The 23,525-nt window shown below is 40.8% G+C and overlaps 3 protein-coding genes across 9 annotated transcripts in view; 2 read left to right on the top strand and 1 right to left on the bottom strand.

Moving 5' to 3' along the window:
- Positions 1 to 4,123: 4,123 nt before the first annotated feature.
- prr35 (proline rich 35) lies at positions 4,124 to 9,626 on the top strand. The gene is made up of 4 exons (XM_084040172.1): positions 4,124 to 4,229; positions 4,819 to 4,852; positions 6,747 to 8,283; positions 8,407 to 9,626. The coding sequence occupies exons 3-4, from the start codon at positions 6,893 to 6,895 to the stop codon at positions 9,224 to 9,226; spliced, it is 2,211 nt and encodes a 736-aa protein (XP_083896298.1). The 5' UTR covers positions 4,124 to 4,229; positions 4,819 to 4,852; positions 6,747 to 6,892; the 3' UTR covers positions 9,227 to 9,626.
- A 1,225-nt stretch (positions 9,627 to 10,851) lies between these two features.
- LOC311033031 (uncharacterized protein) lies at positions 10,852 to 15,810 on the top strand. Its single transcript, XM_084040188.1, has 7 exons — positions 10,852 to 10,876; positions 11,863 to 12,700; positions 12,773 to 13,335; positions 13,416 to 13,563; positions 13,697 to 14,067; positions 14,363 to 14,456; positions 15,020 to 15,810. The coding sequence occupies exons 2-7, from the start codon at positions 11,879 to 11,881 to the stop codon at positions 15,761 to 15,763; spliced, it is 2,742 nt and encodes a 913-aa protein (XP_083896314.1). The 5' UTR covers positions 10,852 to 10,876; positions 11,863 to 11,878; the 3' UTR covers positions 15,764 to 15,810.
- Positions 15,811 to 19,883: 4,073 nt separating this feature from the next.
- Positions 19,884 to 23,525, bottom strand: part of LOC311032720 (myosin phosphatase Rho interacting protein) — a 43,814-nt gene continuing 40,172 nt past the window's right edge. For 6 of the 7 annotated variants that reach the window (XM_084039704.1, XM_084039705.1, XM_084039707.1 and 3 more), the window contains 6 exons: positions 23,043 to 23,202; positions 22,849 to 22,956; positions 22,678 to 22,764; positions 22,428 to 22,590; positions 22,239 to 22,318; positions 19,884 to 21,315 (listed from right to left, as the gene is read on the bottom strand). In XM_084039704.1, the coding sequence (XP_083895830.1) occupies positions 21,244 to 21,315; positions 22,239 to 22,318; positions 22,428 to 22,590; positions 22,678 to 22,764; positions 22,849 to 22,956; positions 23,043 to 23,202 (670 nt within the window). In that variant the 3' untranslated portion in view covers positions 19,884 to 21,243. Of the gene's footprint in view, positions 21,316 to 21,910; positions 22,002 to 22,238; positions 22,319 to 22,427; positions 22,591 to 22,677; positions 22,765 to 22,848; positions 22,957 to 23,042; positions 23,203 to 23,525 lie in introns of all 7 variants that reach the window. The other variant, XR_014599208.1, reaches the window with a different exon arrangement.

Here is a 23,525-nt window from a genome sequence, read left to right as displayed (position 1 = left end):
ACCCACACATTGTTTAGGCTTTGCTCTGGAGTGATTGAGGTTAGGAAAGGCCAAGCCTTTTGAGAGACTGTATCCAAGCCTCTGTTGGTGAGGTCCCATCCTGCTGAAGTGTCCTTGAGCAAAGCGCTGAAGCCTCCCCACGCTCCGGGACTGCCGAAGTGCCTCGAAGGAAATTCAATTTATGCTCCGACGTTGTGAAAAATGAGCTCATACAAATCGAGCAGCTGCGGTTCATATGGAACGATACTATCGCAACGGTGATGTAAGACGGCTCTTAGCATGTTAAAGAAGAGGATTATAATGATGATTTGAAGTCGCACTAAAGGGGGAAAAAAAAAAACCAGAGGAAGTCACCGAGGGCATGAGGGTTGTTTTGTCACGGCGGCTGTGTGTTCGTGAACGGCTGTCGGAGTTCTTCTTCTTTGAAAACGAGGGGAAGGAGGGAAAGAGGGGAATGAAGGAGGGGGGGGGGGGGGTCGGTGAATAATTGATAGTGGCTGAGAGCGATATGAGTTTAGTTAATGTGCCCAGGAGCACAGACTAAGAGAGGAGCTGTTAGCTATTCCACCTCGGGCCTAAAACTCAGGCAGTGGAAAGACTCACCCTGGGTTAGAGGTCACTGTTTAATCATCCACCCTACTGTCTGGATATCTGTATATTACTCCATATTGTCCGTCTTGTCGGATGGATGCATGTAGATTTTTTCTTAATATGCATGGGGTTGTGTGTGTGTGTGTGTGTGTGTGGAGGCATCTGCACAGCTGGATCTCCCTGGTAGCGGTGTTGTTGCAGCCCTCAGGTTCCTTTCTCTGAGTGGTAATAGAGTGCTCCTGTCAGGCTCCCCAGATGCCGCTCCATAAGGACCCTCAACTCTCTTAACTCACCAAGAGAGTTCTGTGTTCACACCGCAAGTCTTCCTCACGTTCCTCCTCTTCCTGCTGAAGGTAAGACACTGCAGTCTGCGGTTCACATCCCCTTTCACACGGCTACTGTGGTCCCAAAGTATCGCTTTAACATGATAGTGGTTGCAATTTACTGTCATCAGTAAAAACATTTTATGTGCTCTTCAAATGAATAAAAAATGACAATGCTAATACAATATTCATGTTTCTGCATATGAGAGAGTATCAAATGAGTCTAAACCGCCAATACGTTGTTAAATAAAACACTCATATCAAACTGTGGATCAATATGTTCAAAATACAATTTGTCAGTGATGTCTTGGATTGATTTCTCATAGCAGAGCATATTAAATAAGAATGAATGTCTCCCTTTCCATCAGCAACAAACAAAAAAATAAAATATATGAATCTTCTTCCATTCTGACCTATTTGTGTCACACGCACTTCATTAAAATCACCACCTTTACTATAATGAATAAATGGTCCCCGCGCATTCTTTTTTGAAAGTATTTTTGCCCTTAAGGATTTATTCCACTGAGAGACAGCAGGATATTTCTTTCAGAGATGTCTTTTTTTTTTAAATAAAACCCTTTGGGTCACGGGGTAAACTGCTAACATTCTTAATTTCCCCACAAAAGTCACTTATCATAGCACAGTGGTCCTCCTTTCCTCACTTAAAGCATGTATCTGGATTATCTGGATTTTGTAATTTAACTGGAGCAAATACACATCAATATACTGTAACAACTTGTTTCTGTATTAACAGATTGGGAATACATCTTCAAGTGTAATCTCCTCTCTCCTTCAGGCCTTCCACCTTGGTGCGCAGGATTCTGTTCAGCAGACAAATAGGTCATAAATGAAGGAAACTTGGCCTTTGCCATAGTAGTATTGCATTATTGCTATTAGTTGCAATTAAAGTGTAGGTATTTTTTGTTTGATATCCACCATTACATATAAAAGTGAGAAGATTTACATTTATTTAAGCAGTTCTTAAGCTGAATGATAGTTAGTATTATCCAAATAATGTAAGCAGTGTATTAGAATGTTGCACCAAAGACGACGATCTTTCTGGCACACGTTTTACTGAGGATTTCCGTGTCTGTTTGCCTTTTTTTAATGACTCCTAATGTCGTCTTAAATCAAGCGGAGGGATGCAGGTCTCATGTTAACATGTCACATGTAGACTGGTGAGAGAAGCAACACTAAGCAGACATACTTTATAGTATGCACTTGATGGTATATTATATATTATAAGCAACTTTTATTCAGAATCATTCATTCGCCTCAGGGGAAAATACCCTTCCAACTTTTGGATTACTTAATTTAAAATCTAATTTTATGCGTTTGAAGAACTAATTTAAGGCTGTCGGCTCTAATCAAGAATCGGGCTAAAACATTTGTCATCTCCAATACAATCAATCTTTTCCTCGGACCACAAACCGCTCTCACTCTTGTGGATCTGACAACAAAGAAGGCTGAACGAAGAGGCAGCGCCGAAGGAGTCGGTCCTCGCTTTACACTCTTACACTTAACAGGAGAAACTGACACCGTCTCCCAAGTGTCTCTGTAGTTGGAGGGGAAAAAATGAAGTAACTGCCATCATCTCCCATGTGCCTTTAAGAAGTGGAAGGATCTTGCTTCTCTCCCTTCTCTACTCCCTCCTCCGAGTCGTAGTGCGCTCCTGTCGTTCCTCCTGATTTACCAGACATCCTCTTTCCCCTGCTGTCACATTTGGTACAGATGGTTAGGCTCTATGGAGCGGCCTGTCAGTCTCCATTTGGCCGCCTCCGTGTGACAGTGGGTCTGATGGCTCGTGAAGGGCCCCCGACTTTCCCAGCACACGGACGCTGACATTTCTCAAAGGGGGCTCGCATGCACGCTTTGCAAGAGGAGGGAAAGGAAAAGGAACCTGCAGTCGACCCAAAGCCCGCCATGGGGCTCAGAGAGCAGATGGGTCGGGAAAGGAGGAGAGGGAGTGGAGATGGCGTTCGATCTAGAAGACGTGTAAGAGAGAAGAAAGACGGCGGGGGTGGGAGATGACAAAGGGATGGATAAGAATGGCAGGTAAAGTGCTAAAGAGTCAGAGTTGATGATTCCGACCTGTCTGACACATGTCAGTCATCGCCTGTGGATGTGACCTCACAGCTGATGTCGGTAACCCACCCCGTACCACTGCACTAATCACCTCCTTCTGAGGGAGGCTGCTCCAAATGCACGACGCCCTCCAACACCCAGCTGCCTACATGTTGTTGGTGATGCAGGTGAAGTGAAGTGGAAAGAACCCCGAGCAACCCCGAACACATTCATACTCATTGCATATTACAAAGATTGGTGTCTAATAAAGGATGGTAAAACTAGGGGGCAGCAGTCCATTCAAATGCATAACCGCATATTTCAGAGCATGAGAAACGAGATGCTCTCTCATATGAATAGATTACATTAGTCTTTTTATTTTGTCCAGAGGTCTAGTTCAGATGATGACAGTTATGTTTTCTCTGCTGGAAATCATCCTGTAATGAGCTTTTTCTGATATTGATATAATTTTCATCATGAAATATTTTCCTTACATTAATTGAAAACAAGAAATTATTAAGAAAATTAAGAATTAAGAAATTGGTTTACTAGAAAAAAGAAGTAGTTTTACTACATGATTTTCAGGTATTGACATATTATTATTATTATTATAAGTGTTTTTTTATATATATATATATATATATATATATATATATATATATATATATATATATATATATATATATATATAAAAACGTCTTTCTCAAGGATTAAAAATAAACGCCAGACTTCAACAACAATCAGTTTCTTCTGTCCCTGGATGCTGCAAATAATCGGATAAATACATAGACCGTGACAAAGTAAACACTTAATTGTTTCAGTTTTCAGTGTAAAACGGGTTTAAAACAATAAAAACATACATGGAACTACTTTTTTTTGTAAAAATGACCTTTATAATAAAGCAATCCGCCCAAACAAATGTCCTCTCCGTTTTACAGAGAAACCATCAACCACCGAACCTTTGCCAATATTGTGTAAGTTGTTATATTGCATCCTGGCTGCAAGGTAGAGAGACCTAGTTTGACAACTCAGGGGGGAGAGAGGGGGGAGTTAGGGGGAGGGGGTGGGCTGCTGTATTGTAGTGCCTGCGGGCAATGCTCCCAGTCAATATATATCTCCAGAGTCGCTCCTGCGCTCCTATTTGAGCGGGACGCGCTGCCCTCTCAGTGCCGCTGCAGAGTGACGGCCAGCCACACCGGGACGCTCCGCGGATGAATACGTTTCTGCTGCAGTCAACTGGCATCCACGCAGGTTAGTTTGTTAACATTAAGCGGTGTTTATTTTAAAAGAATGAACTTAAGGAGAGGCCTAGTGAACGTTGTGCTTTTTGGACGCAGTAAGAAAAATGCTTTTGGTGTTTCAATTCAAGCTGTATTTTATTTTGTAGTTTTTGAAAAATAAAAGGATAAATAGGAATTATATTTATCAAAGAAAAATATTAATAATATAGTTTGACTATAATTAAATTGTTCATTTCTAAGACGTGGTCACAACATTTTATAAAAATAAATTGTTTTTAATTTCCACACACACTATTTATACACTGTATATTAAATTATACACTGTGTTGCCACAAATCTTACACGTCGTTTAAATATGATTCTAAGGCATGTCTGGTAACCATGAATCCAAAATTGTGTATTAATCTGTCAACTGGAGCATCATCTGATATACTTGTCAAATTTAAAGTCAGTATTAAACGTGTCTAATACAATGTGTTTATTTTGTTTAGAGATTTTTTTAAGTTTGAGTTTTTAAGTTAAATTGAGTTAATTTTTTTGAAAATGAAGCAGGAATTAAGATGACATGACAACTCATTTGCAACCTCTTTCTTTTCCAGACAACCAGCTCATCCTCCTGACAACCATCTGAAGGTAAAATATCAACTTATAAATGCCTTTAAAACAATCTGTGTATTTTGCTGTACATTAACAGCCCGTCTCACAGCGGTGTGGTTGCTGTTGCATGTCACTTGTCAAAGCTTTTAGTGTGGTGAACCTCCTTAATTGGAACAATAGATGTTCAAGCGGTTAGGCATGTTTGATCATCAGCCCTAAAAGCTTAAAACAAGACCGCAGGGTTTGGATATGGGGCAGCGGGGGGCCAAAGTGCACAGTCAGTGGCGAGGCGAGTGGATAGCAGTGGCCAGAAGAGGAAAAAAAACTGCTGTAAAAATGATTTTTATTGATTGGATCGTAGCAGCAGCTGTTATGTTCCATTATGAGCTCAAAGCTCAGGTCAGAGCCCCGGGGCGGACAAGTGAGCCAATCAAATGGTCAGCCACAGAACTGGCTAATTCTTAGGGTCCAATTGGGAGGGCAGTTGGCAACAGCCTGCCATCCTGTGTTAGACTCACTGTGTCTTTCATCATCCGCCTTCGTGCTGCGGGTTTTTATAAACGAGGTTGTCTGCTGTCTCTCAATGTAACCGGCCATTCATCACCTGTGTCTGCTTCACCGGTCTTTACATCAAAACTTTGTCATGAGCCGTCTGTGTAAGACAGAAAAAGATTGGTTGGTGGAGTTTATCTTTACTTCAGCTTGGACCCTGAACATCACACAGACTTTCATCTTTGATCGTCCTGGGGGTGAAAAGACAAAATAAAAAGCCTCAAAGCGTGTGAAAAGTGTTTTTTTTTAACTTGAGGAGCGCACTCCTCTTCACATCTCCTTTCACACCGCAGGGTTCACCCGACGGCCTGGCTTAAAGTCTAAAAACATCACAAAGTTTCTGAAATTTAACAGATGAAAAAAAACATTTATTGTCGGGTGAATTTATCTCAGGGGATTAGAGAAGAGAGATGAATTAAACTAATGCCAATGGATGATTAAGAGGCATAGAAATAAAATGATAAAACACAGAGTGAGAGAAGGGACAGAATCAAAGTAAAAGACGAAATAAAATTGTGTTAAAGATTCTAAATTAATTAAAATATCAATCAATCATTTTATTGGTGCTGTTAAGTTTTACCTTCTCTCATGGGGTTACAAATAATTGGCCATTACAATTATTCTAGCTTTGTAAAATCCCTGTTGTTTACACCATATAATTAAAATCTCCCATACATGCTATTATTTCTTATTGATTAATAAAGTATGCTACAACTCTTAATCCAGAGGAAGTAAGATGAGACAGAGTTCAGGACAGCAGTTGAACTTGAGCACCATGTCCTGACCCAGATCCCAGTCCTGGCACTAATGACGCCCTATAGGCATGACGCCAGGCTCTCATTAGGAACCAGGCCTCAAACCCCCGACTCCTCTCCCTTCCATACCTGCAGCCCTCAGCCTGGGCCGCACTGCGCCTGTGGCCGGCCGCCGAGGGTCCGGCCCTGAGCGCAAGAAGGCCTGTTAGCGGTTTGCAAAGGGCCCCCTGCACAGGTGCACGGTCCCCTGTGACGGCCCCCATTTGCCCCCCAGCCCAGGACCCTGCTAGCGCCCGGTGCTGCACTGGAACTAATGAGTAGTGGCAGGTACAGTGAGAACAGAGCAGCGTGGGCCTCCCTGCAGTTAGGTTAGTGGCAACCCTCCGCTTAGGCAGACAACAAATGTGCTCTGCTAATACACATATGTGCATAATGATATTATCCCACCCTTCAGTGCACACATGACTCTATCGCAGATATTTATATTTCTTACAGAGCTGCAATTCTGCAAGCTGTCTTCTATTTTTCCCAGAATAAGTATAATAAATCTGTCATTTTGTTGTTTCTGATCTGTTCAAAAAATATCACTCTTATTCATACAAAACTGTTTTGTGTGTTCACAGGTTCAAGAAATGCTCTTTTCGTCTACCTTACCACACAGAGGGAAACCCCAATGAAATGACACAGACGATATAAACTCTACAGCTCTATCTTGAATCATCAGTTTAATAACATCATACAATCTTTAAAAAAATACCAAGACTTCATCATGTCGAAGGACGATGCTTGTAAAGTGACGTCTGCCAGCAAACACAAGGAGCGCAAGCCTAAGAAGCCTCACTACATCCCCCGGCCGTGGGGCAAACCCTACAACTACAAATGCTTCCAGTGTCCCTTCACCTGCATGGAGAAGTCCCACCTGTACAACCACATGAAGTACAGCCTGTGCAAGAACTCCCTTTCTCTGCTCATAGAGTCAGACTGGCCGTATAAAAAAGGCAACATCCTGCACCCAGAGCACCTAAGACCCTTTCAGCAGGCACAAGCTACCGGGAAAGACGGGCTGGAGCAGGTGACACAAACTGAGGAGGGACAACAGCGACGGAGGCCCGATGAGGAGGAAGGTGAGGACAAGGAAAGCCAGGGACCAGAAGATGAAGAAGACGTAGGACGAGGAGAGGGTCTGGAGGTCACGGGGCTGACGAAGGAGAGCTCCGGTGATCGCGACAGAGGAGAGTCCGCAGAGTGTACGAGCAGGAAAATCAAACAGCCAGAGTCAGAGCTTCTGATGGCCGACATGCTTTCCCTGGAAGATCAGCTTTTACGAGCACGCTCGGTAGAGGTGGAGGCCCAGCTGAAACACTACAAGCTATCCAAGACCTATCTGACGGCTCCGAGTCTGCTGTCGGAGCAGTGGCGGCTGTTGGCGTCCAGCCACACGAAGGCCAAAGCGGAAGGAGCTCAGCCCCGAGTGAGCAGTTCGATCCCCTGTTACCCTCCTCCGCCGAACCTGGTGGATTACCACGATCCAACTGGACTCAACCTGTCAGTGCTCGGGGTGGGCTACCCCATCAGCCCCAGCCTCTTCTCCTACATGAACTCCGCTATTCCCACGGGTGTCACCGCGCAGGCCCACGCCCAGCTCACGCAGCTTCCCTTCCTGGCGTCCGCCGCTCAGCTGATGCACCCAGCCTCCAGCGCCCACGCGGACCGAGCTCTCATCCCCCCTCGCCTCTACTACCCCTTCCTGTGTGAGCACGCGTTCGGACCGGCCTCCAGTCAGAGCGACACCAGCAAAGCCCTCAAGTCGTCCACAAACGGTCTAGAAGTGAATCCCTTGTCCGGCTTCCAGCCCAAAGTCAACCTGTGGAAAGTGCCTGCCTTGCGTCCGGGGACCGCCGCCGTCTCCCCTGCTGGCTGGGGGTCGCCTCAGAGAGACTCCCCCGAACAGGGCTACAGGTTGGGGGATAAACTGCATGCTGCGGCCAAGGAAAGCAAAGCAAACTGGGGCCTCAAGAGAACGGGGGCCCCGATGGGGAACCATGAGGCGCCTGTGGAGAAGAAGCCGTCCATGGGGGGCTTGAGTTTGGACCTTTTGAAGAACATCCAGACTGCATCAACTCTTAATATAGCAGCGGACAAACTTCTCTTCCACGGAAGGTAAAGATTTCTTTTGTGTTGTTATTTTGTTGAAATGATTGTGAATGATCTTCCCTTTTCTTATACTGTAGTCTCAAATATTATATTACAAATAACAAAGCCATTCTTTTCTCCTATCCTCAGTTTACAGGATGCTCAGCTTCCCATCCGGCCCACTGAACTGTGGTACAACGAGCCTCTCACCAGTCCCAACAGTGAAACATCCTCTCTTTCCGCCTGTGGGGGACCCAACAGCCAGGACCCGACTGCTGCCCGGACAACGGGGGAGGGAGCTTCGGAGTCGGTGGCTGCTCTCCTCAGCGACCTCTCAAAGGCCTTGCAGGAGTACCAGGAGGCCGAACGCAAGATCTCCCACCTGGAGAAGGAAGACCTCCCCGCCCAGCGCCACCTCTGGGAACACCTGGGCAAAATCCGCAGCGAGCTCTCCCACATCCACCAGGCGCTGGAGAGGACGGCTCGTCAGAGCGACGGGCCCCTCGACCTGTCAGTCAAGAGGGACCCGACGGATTCGGTCGGCGAGCGCGGCGCCAGAGAGGACAGCAGCCTTAAAGGCAACACGACGGAGACGGAGGAGGAGGATGAGGAGCCGGAGGAGAAAAAGGAGGAAGACGAGATCGAGAGTGAGAGGAGGGCTATGAAGGCTTCGCTGGAGAGTCGCAAGCAGTCTTTAGACATGCTGATCAAGATGAGTCAGGCGTCGATGGTGAACACAGAGGTGCTCTCTACCGGTGGTCTCGGCATGAGGCCCAGCTCTGCCGAGGCCTTGTGGCAGAGCAGAACCACCAAGTGTGAGGCGGACTCCAGCGTCCTGCTCTGCCCCGACGGCCGCTCAGTGGTGTTCAGTGACATTCCCTCCTCCGCCAAAACCCCAAAGAGACCCCCGTCCATACAGCGACTAGAAGCCCAGTGTCCTCCGAGCCCTTTGACGGCTGCCGACAATTAAACGTCTATTCTGCTGACTGTAATATAACGGACTCCAAACAGTTGTCTTCATTATTACTGGCATGCCTTTGATTTTCACTGGCCGAAGGAGGACCGTCACTCTTACCCTCAGTTTCATTTCACAAAATCCTCAAACATATTGCACCTTATAAGACAAACAGGGAATGAATGACAACAACAAAAAAGTCTTACAAATGCACTATGGACATTCATTGTTACAATAAGATTCTCCTAAAAAAATGATCTTAAAATGTAACATCGGCACTTAAACGGTGAATTCCATCAGGATCGTTTGAACAATTAAGTCCAATTAACATCATGTTGAGAGACAATCCTTTGAATGGATTTGTAAATATTTGTAATTACAATAAAGTCAAATGTTTTAAAGGGTAAATGGTTTTTATATGGATGATGTCATGTTGGACTGCATCATTTCACTTGATGACAAGAAATTGTATTATACACACTGTATTTCTTTGAATAAACTGTGTAAAAATGAACAAACAAACAAAGAGTTTCCTTATTTTTTATGAACATCGATATGTAAAATAGGAAATGAGCATTTTGTTTAAGGGAAAAAAACATATTATTTGAGAATCAATTCCTCGGCTCGCTGTTCGGGCCTGTTGGGAAGGGCCACGAGGCTCAATGCCATCATCGCTATCATTTAAATTTCACCGAGTCGTAGTGGCAGCGCCACCTGACTCTCCTCTATCGGTCCTGACACGGTGGGGTGGATGTGCTAAAGGTGAAGCAGCTCCTAAAGCTAAATCGCCATCAGCGGGGTCACCTGTGCCTCTGCTCGTGGATCAAGGGGCCCTCCGCAAAGGTCAGGGGCCCCGGGACTGAACTCCACGTAGACTAAACGGCGGACTACCTGTCGCCCCCAGGACGGGCACCGAGTTCTGGTCTGCCCCACGTCCGCTGGCCCCTTCACCGCCCTCACACTCGAGACACAGCGGCAAAGGTCAGCTGCCATGACCAGGAGAGCCCACAGTGGATGTTCAGACCGGTGGGGTCAAAATGCCTGCCTGATCTTTTTAACTCGTTTCCAATTTAACATTTGGTTTTGACTTAATGTCTCGAGTTATTGTGGTTTAACTCAACTCACATTAAAAAGCAAAGCAGTTATTCAAGCAATCATTTTAATTTAAGTTATAATGCACAATACGACATGTTTAAAGCATCACATGGAATCATCACTGGTACAGCAAATGTATTTAAAATAGAAAAAGAAAATAAAACATGTAAATTCATGTTTAAACAGAAAATGTAACATTCAGGTAGGGCTGTAAAAAAAATGAGATTTTTTTTTTTTTTGCAATATTCACCCAGAATTACGGTTGCAGCAGAACAGTTTAGTATCACCTGGGCTCTTAAAGGTGAGTCTCCCTAAAGAAAAAAAGAAACAAATCTAATAACCCTAACTCTGACTAAATCCCAATTGAGACGTTTTAGACATGTATTCATGTCTAACTCACTGAAAGTAGATGGCTCCCTCGTGTGGAGAATGGATTTAAATTGTTCGAGAGCCGGAGACAACTTCCTTCCTCTAAGATAATGATTAACCCAGACAGATAGATAAATGATGTCATTTAAAATAGGAAGTCAAGTTGCAGAAATAAGAGCAGCATAAGAGGATCATTAAAGGGTACGTTTTAATATATGATAATTGTTACTTAAATTTAGAATAAATTAAATTAAATGAATTTAAATATTTGGATTTGATGCATAGTAATGAGATGGAAGACAGTACTGTAAGTAAGGGGAAGCTCTGTAAAAAGCAAAAGAAGAACATAGGTGTTACATTTAGCTCTGTACATGGCCATCAAGCCACCGTTTGTAGAATTTGTACATTAATTTATTATTGTCAAATGTCATATAAAAGACCAAAATGACAAAGTTTACAAAGCAAGGCCAGATCTTCTTTGTTTGAGTGATCATTTACTGCAAGTCTGGCTCTTCATATGGTTAAGTCATGATTGATGCAGTATTCAGGTACAGTGGATGTTATTTAAAATGTAGGATTGTAGTTATGTAGTTAAATGTAGGATTGAAATACATTTTTCATTAAAAGGAAAAAGTCTTACAAACTTACGAACTTGCAATTACACACAAAAACAATGATTTGTCAAAAAAAAAAGAATGGTAATTGATTACTTCCACTCATAATCAATTTAAATTGACTGTATTTATTAAAGATTTCATTATGTTTTATAGTTTTACAATAATCACCTAAATCTGTTTCCTCATTTTTATACGTTGGTATTTCAGTTCATTGCTTCGCTTCACCATGTATTTATGTATATATATATATATATATATATATATATATATATATATATATATATATATATATATATATATATATATATATATATATATATATTTATATCTATATCAATATCTATACGTATAGTATTAAGTGTAGTATTAAGACATGGTAAAAGCATCACATGGAATCATCAGACTGGAATAGCAAATATTTGTTTATTTAAACAAAAGAAAAGAAAAAATCCTCAATAAAAACCTCTGTGCTGCTTGATCATATGTGAACTTCCCCGTGATGCATTTGCTTTTCCACATCAACGTATTTTTGATTTCTCTGGTGTGACTTCTGTTTGATCTGTGCAAAAGGAGCTGTCAAGTAAAGATGGTGCGACCTGTCCTGTTCCTGTTTCTGCTCAACGCCTCGGCCTGTTGTGGTTTCGGCTTCAAAGGCTGCTCATCGAACTTCCCCATGACAGACGTCATGTGGTGCTTCAACCAGAACATCGCTAACCTCTCCGATGTTGTTAGAACGATCCCAGATAACTTGACAACGATCAACCTGTCCAGGAACAAGATCGGAATCGTCCCGCCTGGGTCATTCAGTAAGTTCCTCAGGCTCAAACGCCTGGACCTGAGCCAGAACCAGCTGGTCTCTCTGAAAGGAGGAGAATTCACAGGCCTGGGTTTCCTGGAGTGGCTCAACCTCACCTGCAACAACATCTCACACATCCACTCCCATGCTTTTGATGGGCTGGCAAGGCTACAAACCCTGCTTCTGACCCACAACGCACTGGCAACAATCTCCGCAGGTTTCTTGAACTCGCTCCCGGCCATTCAAGAAGTCGATCTGTCCCTGAACGCGCTCAAGGCTTTCGGTTGTGGGGACTCTGGCGGATCCTCCACTCTTTTGCGGCTCGATCTTTTCGCGAACGACCTCCAGAGTTTGAACGTGAGCTGTTTCCCAGCCCTCGAGTACATCAGGCTGTCCAACAACTCAAAGCTGGAGCTGCAGGCTGATGTTTTTGCCTCCAACCACAGGCTGAAGAGTCTGATGTGTCAGGGCCTTAAAGCAGACGTGCTGGTGGGACTCTCGCCGGAGACGAAGAAGAATCTCTCTCAGGTGGCGTTTTCTCTGTTCGTGGAGAAATCTCCATTGACTATCTGCGGATTGCTAAAGGGAATGGACCAGCTTCAGAAAGTAGAGGTACGTACACTTGTTATATGCAAAATGCTTTTTAATATGTCATAAATATGATGCACATTTAATTTGATACAGGTTGACTTGAAAGGATCCAAGTTGCCTCAGACTAACTCCACCCTGTTGGACTGTGACACCCCACCCACGGTGGTGCTTGTGGATGCAAACCTTGGGGATGTTACTCAGCTGTCGCTGGGTCGGGGCAACACGAGCAGACTTTATCTCATCAACTGCGGGTTGAAGCAAATATCTCGTACGACGTTTGACGGTTACCGAGGCCTGAAAACGCTGCAGCTGAATCAAAACAAGCTCGTCATTCAGAGGGACGCCTTCGAAGACCTCACCCACCTCACGTTCTTAAGCTTCGACCGGAGCAAAATTCGTGACATTGACCCCGACTGGTTCGTCCCTCTGAAGAAACTGACCCGCCTTTCTCTCCTCAAAAATGAAATCACCGAGTTGACCACAAAGGTATTCAGCTCCCTTGCTCAACTGGAGCAGCTCTACCTGCAGTTCAACCTCCTGAAATACATCACCAAGAAGCCCTTTAGTAACCTGCGGAGGCTCACGAAGCTCAACCTCAGCTTGAACATCATAGATTTCATCGAAGTCGGCACCTTCCAAGACCTGACCAGGCTCATGTACGTAATAATCTCTGCATATGCATTCAGCTTTACTCAACTTTCAGTGTTGGTTTTGAACACATCCATCTCTCCGTTAGATACCTGGATTTAAGTGGGAATAGGATCAAGAGGCTGACACCATATATTCTGTCTGGCCTGATCAATTTGAGGACGTTTGTTCTGTACAATAACCGCCTCCATTTTAAATCTTATGAAGCTCCGTTCATCAACCTTACTTCTCTTGAGGTATGACATTTTTTTTTTACAGTCAAATATTAAGAAAAGTGATGCAGTGTCTGCTAAATGCCCTAAATGTAAATGTAATGCACTGTCTGTATGTCTTTTTTTTATCTGTCGTTCTTCTTTGTCCAATTCGGAGTATCTGGAGATGAACTACCAGGGGCCCGGAGGTCAAGGCATCGGTATCATCGGACCACATTTCTTCCAAAGTCAACGTCGACTTACCTCAGTCGCCATCGGGCACAGCATCCTGCTCGACTTCCATCCTGACGCCTTCGTTCCTCTGGTCAATTTGAAATACCTGTACATAGCCGGAGTGGTATTGAAAACGACCAACCTTAGCACAGTGTTGTCCCCCCTGAAAAATCTGACGAAGCTGACCCTTTTCAGGGCCGACCTCGATGCTCTGCCTGCTAACCTGATGCCTGCAGATAATACACTGCAGATTCTTAAGGTCCAGTCAAACCACCTGCACACGGTGGACAAAAAGCTGCTGGATGCTCTGCCAAGGTACTTAAATGCACAGCACTTAAAGGAATAGTTTAATATTGGGAGAAAATTACTTATATTTATACATTAAATATCTTAAATACATTACTACCACATTTTAATTTTTTCACATGTCCAATAACGGACACATCTGCATCACAAACATAGCACTCAAAAACTTACAGTAAGGGGGTTAACCATGCATATGAATAAGCAAAAAAATGGAATTTAGTGTCGACTTTATCTGTACCAGCACATACAGTAGATACATAATTGGTGTGAATTGGAATTTTATAAAATGCATGTGTGTTTCCAGATTGCGTGTTTTGGACATTACGGAAAACCCACTTAGTTGTACCTGTGATAACGCTTGGTTCAAGAACTGGGCCATCCAGAACACTGAGACACAGGTAATAGACGCTGCAGACACTGTGCATGGACCAATTATGTGGGATGGGAGGGGGGGGCATGGTGGCAGAAAAATGATTCTTTTTGTCATAGGATGTCAGAATAGGAATGAAAAATATTATTATTTTCATTTTCATAGACTTAGACATAGACATACAACTTTTGAATACGCCTATTGAATCAAAACACAGACATTTATGGTTGCAAGCCATTAAACGGGCTGACTGGACTGATGAAAATATCTGGAGTTCTGTTCCCCGTGGTGCTCATTTTTTCTCCACTGTTGATCATACTCAATGGCAAATCAATGATGTAGTTAATAAAGACAGCAATCACAAAGCTGGCATTCTCAGCAGGCCTTTTTATAATGGTAAACACCAGCCAGAAACATTGGAAGAAGCAGTAGTAGCACATAAACAGCTATAACGCCACTCAGTAGTAATCCAAGCATTCAATAAATGCAGTAATATATAATACTGAGCACAAACTTAGCTACATTTTGGGACCATGTATGTATAAAGGTCTATTAATATATGTTATAAACCAACTCTTCAATTCCCTCTAGGTGTCCTACCTGTACAGCCTGCAGTGTGACAATGACCGCAGAGCTCCCTACCTGTGGCAGTTTGACAATAAAGCCTGCTCCTATGACCGGGTTTCCTTTGCACTCTTCATCGCCTCCTTTGTGGTGGACATGTTGTTTGTATCAGTCTGTCTGGTCTGGCACACACAGGGCCCCACTCTGCACTACCTGCTGCTCATCCTCAGGGCACAACTACGTGGACGTAGGCGGGCGGCAGGGGCCAAATTCCAGTACGACGCGTTCATCTCCTACTGCTCTGAAGATGAGGCCTGGGTGATGGGACAGCTGGTGCCCAATCTAGAGAGGCCTGCTGCTGCCGGTGCACCAGGGCTCAGGCTGTGCCTCCACCACAGGGACTTCCGCCCCGGCGCTGCTGTCCTGGAAAACATTGAGGCGGCCATTTATGGCTCTCGCCACACCATCTGTGTGGTGACACGTCACTTCCTGCGAAGTGAGTGGTGCTCCGTGGAGTTTCAGCTGGCCAGTCTGAGGCTTTTATGCGATGGCAGTGATGTCCTGCTACTAGTGTTCCTGGAGGAGATACCTGAACACTGTCTGTCTCCGTACACCCGATTACGCAAGATCGTACACAAGAAGACCTACCTGCTGTGGCCCGAGATGCCGCAGGAACAGGACACTTTCTGGGTCCGACTTATCGATGCTTTGAAAGAAAATGAAGAAAGAGGAAGAGGTGGAGAACATGAGTTGGCACAACTAATTGGCTAACTATTTCAACATACCCACAATTATATTTTCACAGAATGTAAAGTGTACCGTGCAATGTTTCAGTAACGTTTACATTGGCATGCTCTTAATTACATTGTAATGGTAATAAAATATGATTAAAAAAAGAATAACCGAGTCAAATCAATTTAATAGGAAATTATAGTACAGGTATTAATAATAATGAGAAAAGGCTGTTGGAAGGGTTGCAACTAACGATTACAGTGTATGAGAGCTATTGCTAAAAACATTAAATGTATTTAAAGAGCTAGGTGAAGGGGGAATATTTTTGATATTCTGTGAGATTAGAGCTGCACATTTACAAGAAAAACATCAGACATTTGTGGGATTATGAATATAGTATGAACATAGTATAGCCTGTTGAAAAAAGTACAGAAATGTCATATTATATCATGTTGAAAAAGGTCATAGTATAGCATGTTGAAAAAAGTCATAGTATAGCATGTTGAATAAAAAGTCATAGTATAGCATGTTGAAAAAAAAGTCATAGTATAGCATGTTGAAAAAGTCATAGTATATAGCATGTTGAAAAAAAGTCATAGTATAGCATGTTGAAAAAAAAGTCATAGTATAGCATGTTGAAAAAGTCATAGTATAGCATGTTGAATAAAAAGTCATAGTATAGCATGTTGAAAAAAAGTCATAGTATAGCATGTTGAAAAAAAAGTCATAGTATAGCATGTTGAAAAAGTCATAGTATAGCATGTTGAAAAAAAGGTCATAGTATATAGCATGTTGAATAAAAAGTCATAGTATAGCATGTTGAAAAAGTCATAGTATAGCATGTTGGAAAAAAAGTCATAGTATAGCATGTTGAATAAAAAGTCATAGTAAAGCATGTTGAAAAAGTCATAGTATAGCATGTTGGAAAAAAAGTCATAGTATAGCATGTTGAATAAAAAGTCATAGTATAGCATGTTGAATAAAAAGTCATAGTATAGCATGTTGAATAAAAAGTCATAGTATAGCATGTTGAATAAAAAGTCATAGTATAGCATGTTGAAAAAGGTCATAGTATAGCATGTTGAAAAAGGTCATAGTATAGCATGTTGAAAAAAAGTCATAGTATAGCATGTTGAAAAAAAAGTCATAGTATAGCATGTTGAAAAAGTCATAGTATAGCATGTTGAAAAAAAGTCATAGTATAGCATGTTGAAAAAAAAGTCATAGTATAGCATGTTGAAAAAGTCATAGTATAGCATGTTGAAAAAAAGGTCATAGTATATAGCATGTTGAAAAAAGGTCATAGTATAGCATGTTGAAAAAAAAGTCATAGTATAGCATGTTGAAAAAGTCATAGTATAGCATGTTGAAAAAGTCTAGTATAGCATGTTGAATAAAAAGTCATAGTATATAACATGTTGAAAAAAAGTCATAGTATAGCATGTTGAAAGAAAAGTCATAGTATAGCATGTTGAAAAAGTCATAGTATAGCATGTTGAAAAAGGTCATAGTATAGCATGTTGAAAAAAAGTCATAGTATAGCATGTTGAAAAAAAGTCATAGTATAGCATGTTGAAAAAAAGTCATAGTATAGCATGTTGAAAAAGTCATAGTATAGCATGTTGAAAAAGGTCATAGTATAGCATGTTGAAAAAAAGTCATAGTATAGCATGTTGAATAAAAAGTCATAGTATAGCATGTTGAATAAAAAGTCATAGTATAGCATGTTGAAAAAGGTCATAGTATAGCATGTTGAAAAAGGTCATAGTATAGCATGTTGAAAAAAAGTCATAGTATAGCATGTTGAAAAAAAAGTCATAGTATAGCATGTTGAAAAAGTCATAGTATAGCATGTTGAAAAAGTCATAGTATAGCATGTTGAATAAAAAGTCATAGTATAGCATGTTGAAAAAAAGTCATAGTATAGCATGTTGAAAAAGTCATAGTATAGCATGTTGAAAAAGTCATAGTATAGCATGTTGAATAAAAAGTCATAGTATAGCATGTTGAAAAAAAGTCATAGTATAGCATGTTGAAAAAAAAGTCATAGTATAGCATGTTGAAAAAGTCATAGTATAGCATGTTGAAAAAAAGGTCATAGTATATAGCATGTTGAAAAAAGGTCATAGTATAGCATGTTGAAAAAAAAGTCATAGTATAGCATGTTGAAAAAGTCATAGTATAGCATGTTGAAAAAGTCATAGTATAGCATGTTGAAAAAGGTCATAGTATAGCATGTTGAAAAAAAGTCATAGTATAGCATGTTGAATAAAAAGTCATAGTATAGCATGTTGAATAAAAAGTCATAGTATAGCATGTTGAAAAAGGTCATAGTATAGCATGTTGAAAAAGGTCATAGTATAGCATGTTGAAAAAAAGTCATAGTATAGCATGTTGAAAAAAAAGTCATAGTATAGCATGTTGAAAAAGTCATAGTATAGCATGTTGAAAAAAAGGTCATAGTATATAGCATGTTGAAAAAAGGTCATAGTATAGCATGTTGAAAAAAAAGTCATAGTATAGCATGTTGAAAAAGTCATAGTATAGCATGTTGAAAAAGTCTAGTATAGCATGTTGAATAAAAAGTCATAGTATTTAGCATGTTGAAAAAAAGTCATAGTATAGCATGTTGAAAAAAAAGTCATAGTATAGCATGTTGAAAAAGTCATAGTATAGCATGTTGAAAAAGTCACAGTATAGCATGTTGAAAAAGTCATAGTATATAGCATGTTGAAAAAAAGTCATAGTATAGCATGTTGAAAAAAAGGTCATAGTATATAGCATGTTGAAAAAAGGTCATAGTATAGCATGTTGAAAAAGTCATAGTATAGCATGTTGAATAAAAAGTCATAGTATATAGCATGTTGAAAAAAAGTCATAGTATAGCATGTTGAAAAAAGTCATAGTATAGCATGTTGAAAAAAGTCATAGTATATAGCATGTTGAAAAAAAGTCATAGTATAGCATGTTGAAAAAAAAGTCATAGTATAGCATGTTGAAAAAGTCATAGTATAGCATGTTGAAAAAGTCACAGTATAGCATGTTGAAAAAGTCATAGTATATAGCATGTTGAAAAAAAGTCATAGTATAGCATGTTGAAAAAAAGGTCATAGTATATAGCATGTTGAAAAAAGGTCATAGTATAGCATGTTGAAAAAGTCATAGTATAGCATGTTGAATAAAAAGTCATAGTACCGGTATATAGCATGTTGAAAAAAAGTCATAGTATAGCATGTTGAAAAAAGTCATAGTATAGCATGTTGAAAAAAGTCATAGTATAGCATGTTGAAAAAAAAGTCATAGTATAGCATGTTGAAAAAAAAGTCATAGTATAGCATGTTGAAAAAAGTCAGAGTATAGCATGTTGAAAAAAAGTCATAGTATAGCATGTTGAAAAAAAGTCATAGTATAGCATGTTGAAAAAGTCATAGTATAGCATGTTGAAAAAAAGTCATAGTATAGCATGTTGAAAAAGTCATAGTATAGCATGTTGAAAAAAAGGTCATAGTATATAGCATGTTGAAAAAAGGTCATAGTATAGCATGTTGAAAAAAAAGTCATAGTATAGCATGTTGAAAAAAAAGTCATAGTATAGCATGTTGAAAAAGTCTAGTATAGCATGTTGAATAAAAAGTCATAGTATATAGCATGTTGAAAAAAAGTCATAGTATAGCATGTTGAAAAAAAAGTCATAGTATAGCATGTTGAAAAAGTCATACTATAGCATGTTGAAAAAGTCATAGTATAGCATGTTGAAAAAGTATTGCATTATTGGTCAGAAATATGACTGAATACATTATATATATATTCATATGTATATTAGGTCTTTATATGACAGTTAACTAACATACATTCCAATTAATCTTTTCTAACTTTATTATTTTATTTATTTGTGAAATAAATAAAAGAGAGTCAGCCGCCAGAATAACCCCTTTTGTAGTTATTTGATCAGGTCGCTTAATACTACTGCACTGACAAGTGGTGAAAATCTGTCTGCATCTTCATTTTCATCTACAGGTAAGTTCTGCTCATCCATCTGGTTGGTGCGATGACTTTCTACACAATAAGCAACACCTGATACAGTTTGCTCAGCTCGAGTAACATTTGTGGTCAAGGAGCCTCCAATAGAAAATGGAAAGACAAAAATGAACCACAAGAATTCCAAACACTTCATTTATTTGACGTTATACATTCAAATGAAAATAAAAAATATTCATATATATTTCATATAGAGCTAGTGAGCAAGGTACAAGTTTAAAACAAAACACAGAAGTCTTCCGTGTGGCGTATATATATATACAAGGCGTGGTTGAATACTATACAGTGTGTATCCATAGCTGCACAGGTTTCATGGATGTTAATATTCTTCACTCAGTTGAGGCACGACTAGATTTTAGTGAGAGGTCAGGGATTGGGCCAAGTGCTTCAAGACTGCCGCTTACAGTAAAACATTTCAATCTCAACACCTAAACAGTAGGACTCGCAAAGCAAAGCTTATTAGTGTCAAGAGTTCCACACTAAAGCATTAAGTAGGAAAATGAGGCAACATGATCATTCTGCAATTTAAAGGATACTGTACAGGCATGCCATGTCCTAAAGAGTTCCGCTTCTTCTGAGATGATATTCTCACACCAAAGTCAAAAGTGAGCAAACACAAATCCAGATTTTAAACGGTTTTAAAAGAAAATAAAAAAAATCCAGTATCACTAACAAGTCACGGTTGTTCACTAAATTGGACAGAAGTCAGGATGTTTGGTTGCACTGCAATAATTGACTTGTAGTCACTACACCGATCTGAGACAAAAAAAAAAAAAAAAGCTTCCTCAAGTAGTCACGTGATAAGTGCAATCCCACCCCTCGTTCTCCCCTTCACACACAGACACTCCTTTTTATAAAACTCTCATACATGAGCAAGTTAAGCATCACATTGTTTTCCACTATCAATCAAACCATAGTTATAGTACAGCAGATGCCCCAACAATCAATAGCAAACCATACTCTGACATATATCCAGTAGTTATGTACAACGGAACTGGTGCAACATTAAACAATTATTAGATATAGAAACTGTAACAATAATGAAATACAGCAGATACTTAAATTCATATTGGGAAATATATATATATATATATATATATATATATATATATATATATATATATATAGTATGTGTATTGCTGTCTGTTTTGGCATTTTGGAGGATCAATAAAAATGCTGCTTGATATCCCTCTCGCAGCTTAATTGACACATCCCCATATTGAACGGATTATACATCTATGGATTTAAAAAAAAAAAAGAAGAAACCATACACAGGAATTATTCAGTAAAACAAGTTTCATTAAACAAAAAAAATATATATATATATGACAACTTATCGAGGCATTGAAGCAGCAGGTCCTGGTTTAGACCTCGACAGATTCTTTTTCCATTTTCCTGTAAGAGTCTGCTGTTGTTGGCTGTAGCAATGTGACCAAAAACCAAGGTCAGGAAGGAGAAACTAAACTTCAGATTCTTGATGTTCAAATCTTTTTGGAATCTTTTGCCTCAAAAAGCTTCATGCGCTCCTGCACAGTTAGTCCCTCTTTCAGGCTCTGTTAAAGGAAAAGAAAAACAGATTTGTCATTCAAAGATTGAGGACGAATGTGGGCAAAGAGAAGAGAAGACAAAAACACAGACACCGCGAAACAGAAGAAATGTTCTGCTCTGGACGACCAGCGACAGGATAAAGTGGGTTATGCTGGAATGTGCTCATGCATAATAAGTATGTACTTGTGCGCACAATGCACAAATACATCCGAAACTCAAACACAGACAAAAGAAAACAATTACAGAAAGGGTTTTAAAATGAACAGAGCGAAACAATGTTCGGAGATATGAGATATGTTCCATGAAATGGTGATCTGAGATAGTTCATCCATCCACTGATGAGCAACACTGATATTCACTAAATCCACCTTCCTGCACCTTTTACACTTTTCTACCAATAAAACAAATGAGAGGGATTTTTTTTAACCTAACCTAGCCACAGCCATTTTCCTTGTTTCCGGTATTCATGCTAAGCTAAGCTAACCAGCTGTTTGTGTCATATCAACCGAACCGTTTTACACCATAATCAGCTTTGTGGGGCGGGGGAGATCATGCAAGGGTGGTAAGGGCATGCTTCGCTCTACGTCATGCTATACCTACAGCACATCTTGGGGTGGGAGCAGGGGGGGAGGGGGGAAATCACCCCACAATGGGAGTGTCAGCTATCCCATTGGACCTGTTCAGTGACAGACTGACGGACAAAACAGACAAGATGACAAACTTACAGGACATTCTGTTAAAACGTCCTGACCAACCAACTATGGAGCACATTTCCACAGCGCGCGGTGGCTGAGCTGCAACGATTAACAGTGTCTGCATGACAAAAGCTTCAACGTCACACAGGAAACTGAAATGGTAGCTTTTACTCCGACTGTACAAAATGCCTGTGATCGGGGAAGGAAACGTTTTTATTTCATTTGAAACTTACCTTTGACCTTATGCCTCTTAATTGCTTAGAGGATCGTTCCTTTTTCAGGAAATCAGGATTACTTTTCGATTTCATGATATCTAAAAACACAGAAGGAACACCATTAATATAGTATTATAGTTTCTTATTACTTAAGACATTTGGGGATAATTCAGAGGGGTGTAAATAAAATGAACATTTCCTATTTACCATATCCAGATGTGACCGTTCCGTCGACGGTCCTCTCGCCTAAAGCTTCTGTGGCAATGAGCAGCTTCTCCTTCAGTTTGCCGATGTCGCAGTCAGCCTTTGCTTTGACAATGCTGAGCTCTGTATAGATGTCCTTATATTTGTCCGTGGCATATTTCTTGTCCTGTTGAAATTAAATCAACACTAATTCTCAGTATTTAAAAAGGTACCTTCAATAAGTAAGCAATACATAAAGATTGGTTTTGCTTACCCTCAAAGCAGACTGCAGTTCATCTTTCAACGAGTGGATCTCCTGTTTAAGATACTGGATCTCTGACTCCTTAATTCGTAGCAACACCTACAAGACGGGTAAAGACACGCATAGGATTTAAGACCATATAATTTGTGTGTGTGTGTGTACACATAGTGTAGTTGCACATACCTCCAGTTCATACACATCTTTGCCCTGGGTGAGAGGTGACAGCGCAGTTTCACCGCTGAAACAGGAGCGCATCCGCGTGATCTCCGTAGTCAGTCGGTTGTTTAACTCCTGTCGGACAGAATAAAGTTATGTTCCAACACGATGACAGAAACGTTTTCCCGCATGTACACGTGTGTGTGTGTGTGCATTCGAACCTGGTTGTGGGCGTTCAGCTCTTGGTTCTCCCTCTGACACTGCCTGAGGGCCTGCCTCTCGGCCTCCAGGGCCTGGGCCAGGTGAGCGTTCTCCAGACATTTCTGAGAGTATTGCTCCGACAGCACCTCCAGTTCTCTGTGCACCGACTGCAGCTCCTCCCTGGACAGTCACATCATCACACTATCAGCAATCTGATGTTTACCAAACCAGTCTAGAAGTGAGCGGATTTTGCCTTTCCTTAAAAAGTCGCTCCAGTTAATGAGACAATCTGACACTTGTCAATACTGCAACACAGTTAACAAACTATACGGATGATGTGGCCATCCACCGAAGCCATACTATTAAATTAATACAATCTGGATAACATTTATAGGGTATGACTGTCAAGTTTTACTGCTGCATGCTCAGATCTTTCATTTCATTCTTAAATCATAGAAAAGGTAAAATGAAATGAAGCTCTTTTACAGGAAATATCATACTCA

Source organism: Eutrigla gurnardus (assembly GCF_963514095.1).
Source record: "Eutrigla gurnardus genome assembly, chromosome: 22".
In the NCBI taxonomy this organism is placed as follows: Eukaryota; Metazoa; Chordata; class Actinopteri; order Perciformes; family Triglidae; genus Eutrigla; species Eutrigla gurnardus.
This window is presented reverse-complemented; position numbering and strand designations above follow the sequence as displayed.

Bases quoted from the DNA above. Each gene is read 5' to 3' on its own strand.
- prr35 (XM_084040172.1), top strand. From the start codon at position 6,893: ATGTCGAAGGACGATGCTTGTAAAGTGACGTCTGCCAGCAAACACAAG. The intron at 8,284-8,406 runs GTAAAGATTTCT...TCCTATCCTCAG, and splicing joins AAACTTCTCTTCCACGGAAG to TTTACAGGATGCTCAGCTTC.
- LOC311033031 (XM_084040188.1), top strand. From the start codon at position 11,879: ATGGTGCGACCTGTCCTGTTCCTGTTTCTGCTCAACGCCTCGGCCTGT. The intron at 13,564-13,696 runs GTATGACATTTT...TCCAATTCGGAG, and splicing joins TCAACCTTACTTCTCTTGAG to TATCTGGAGATGAACTACCA. The intron at 14,068-14,362 runs GTACTTAAATGC...GTGTGTTTCCAG, and splicing joins CTGCTGGATGCTCTGCCAAG to ATTGCGTGTTTTGGACATTA.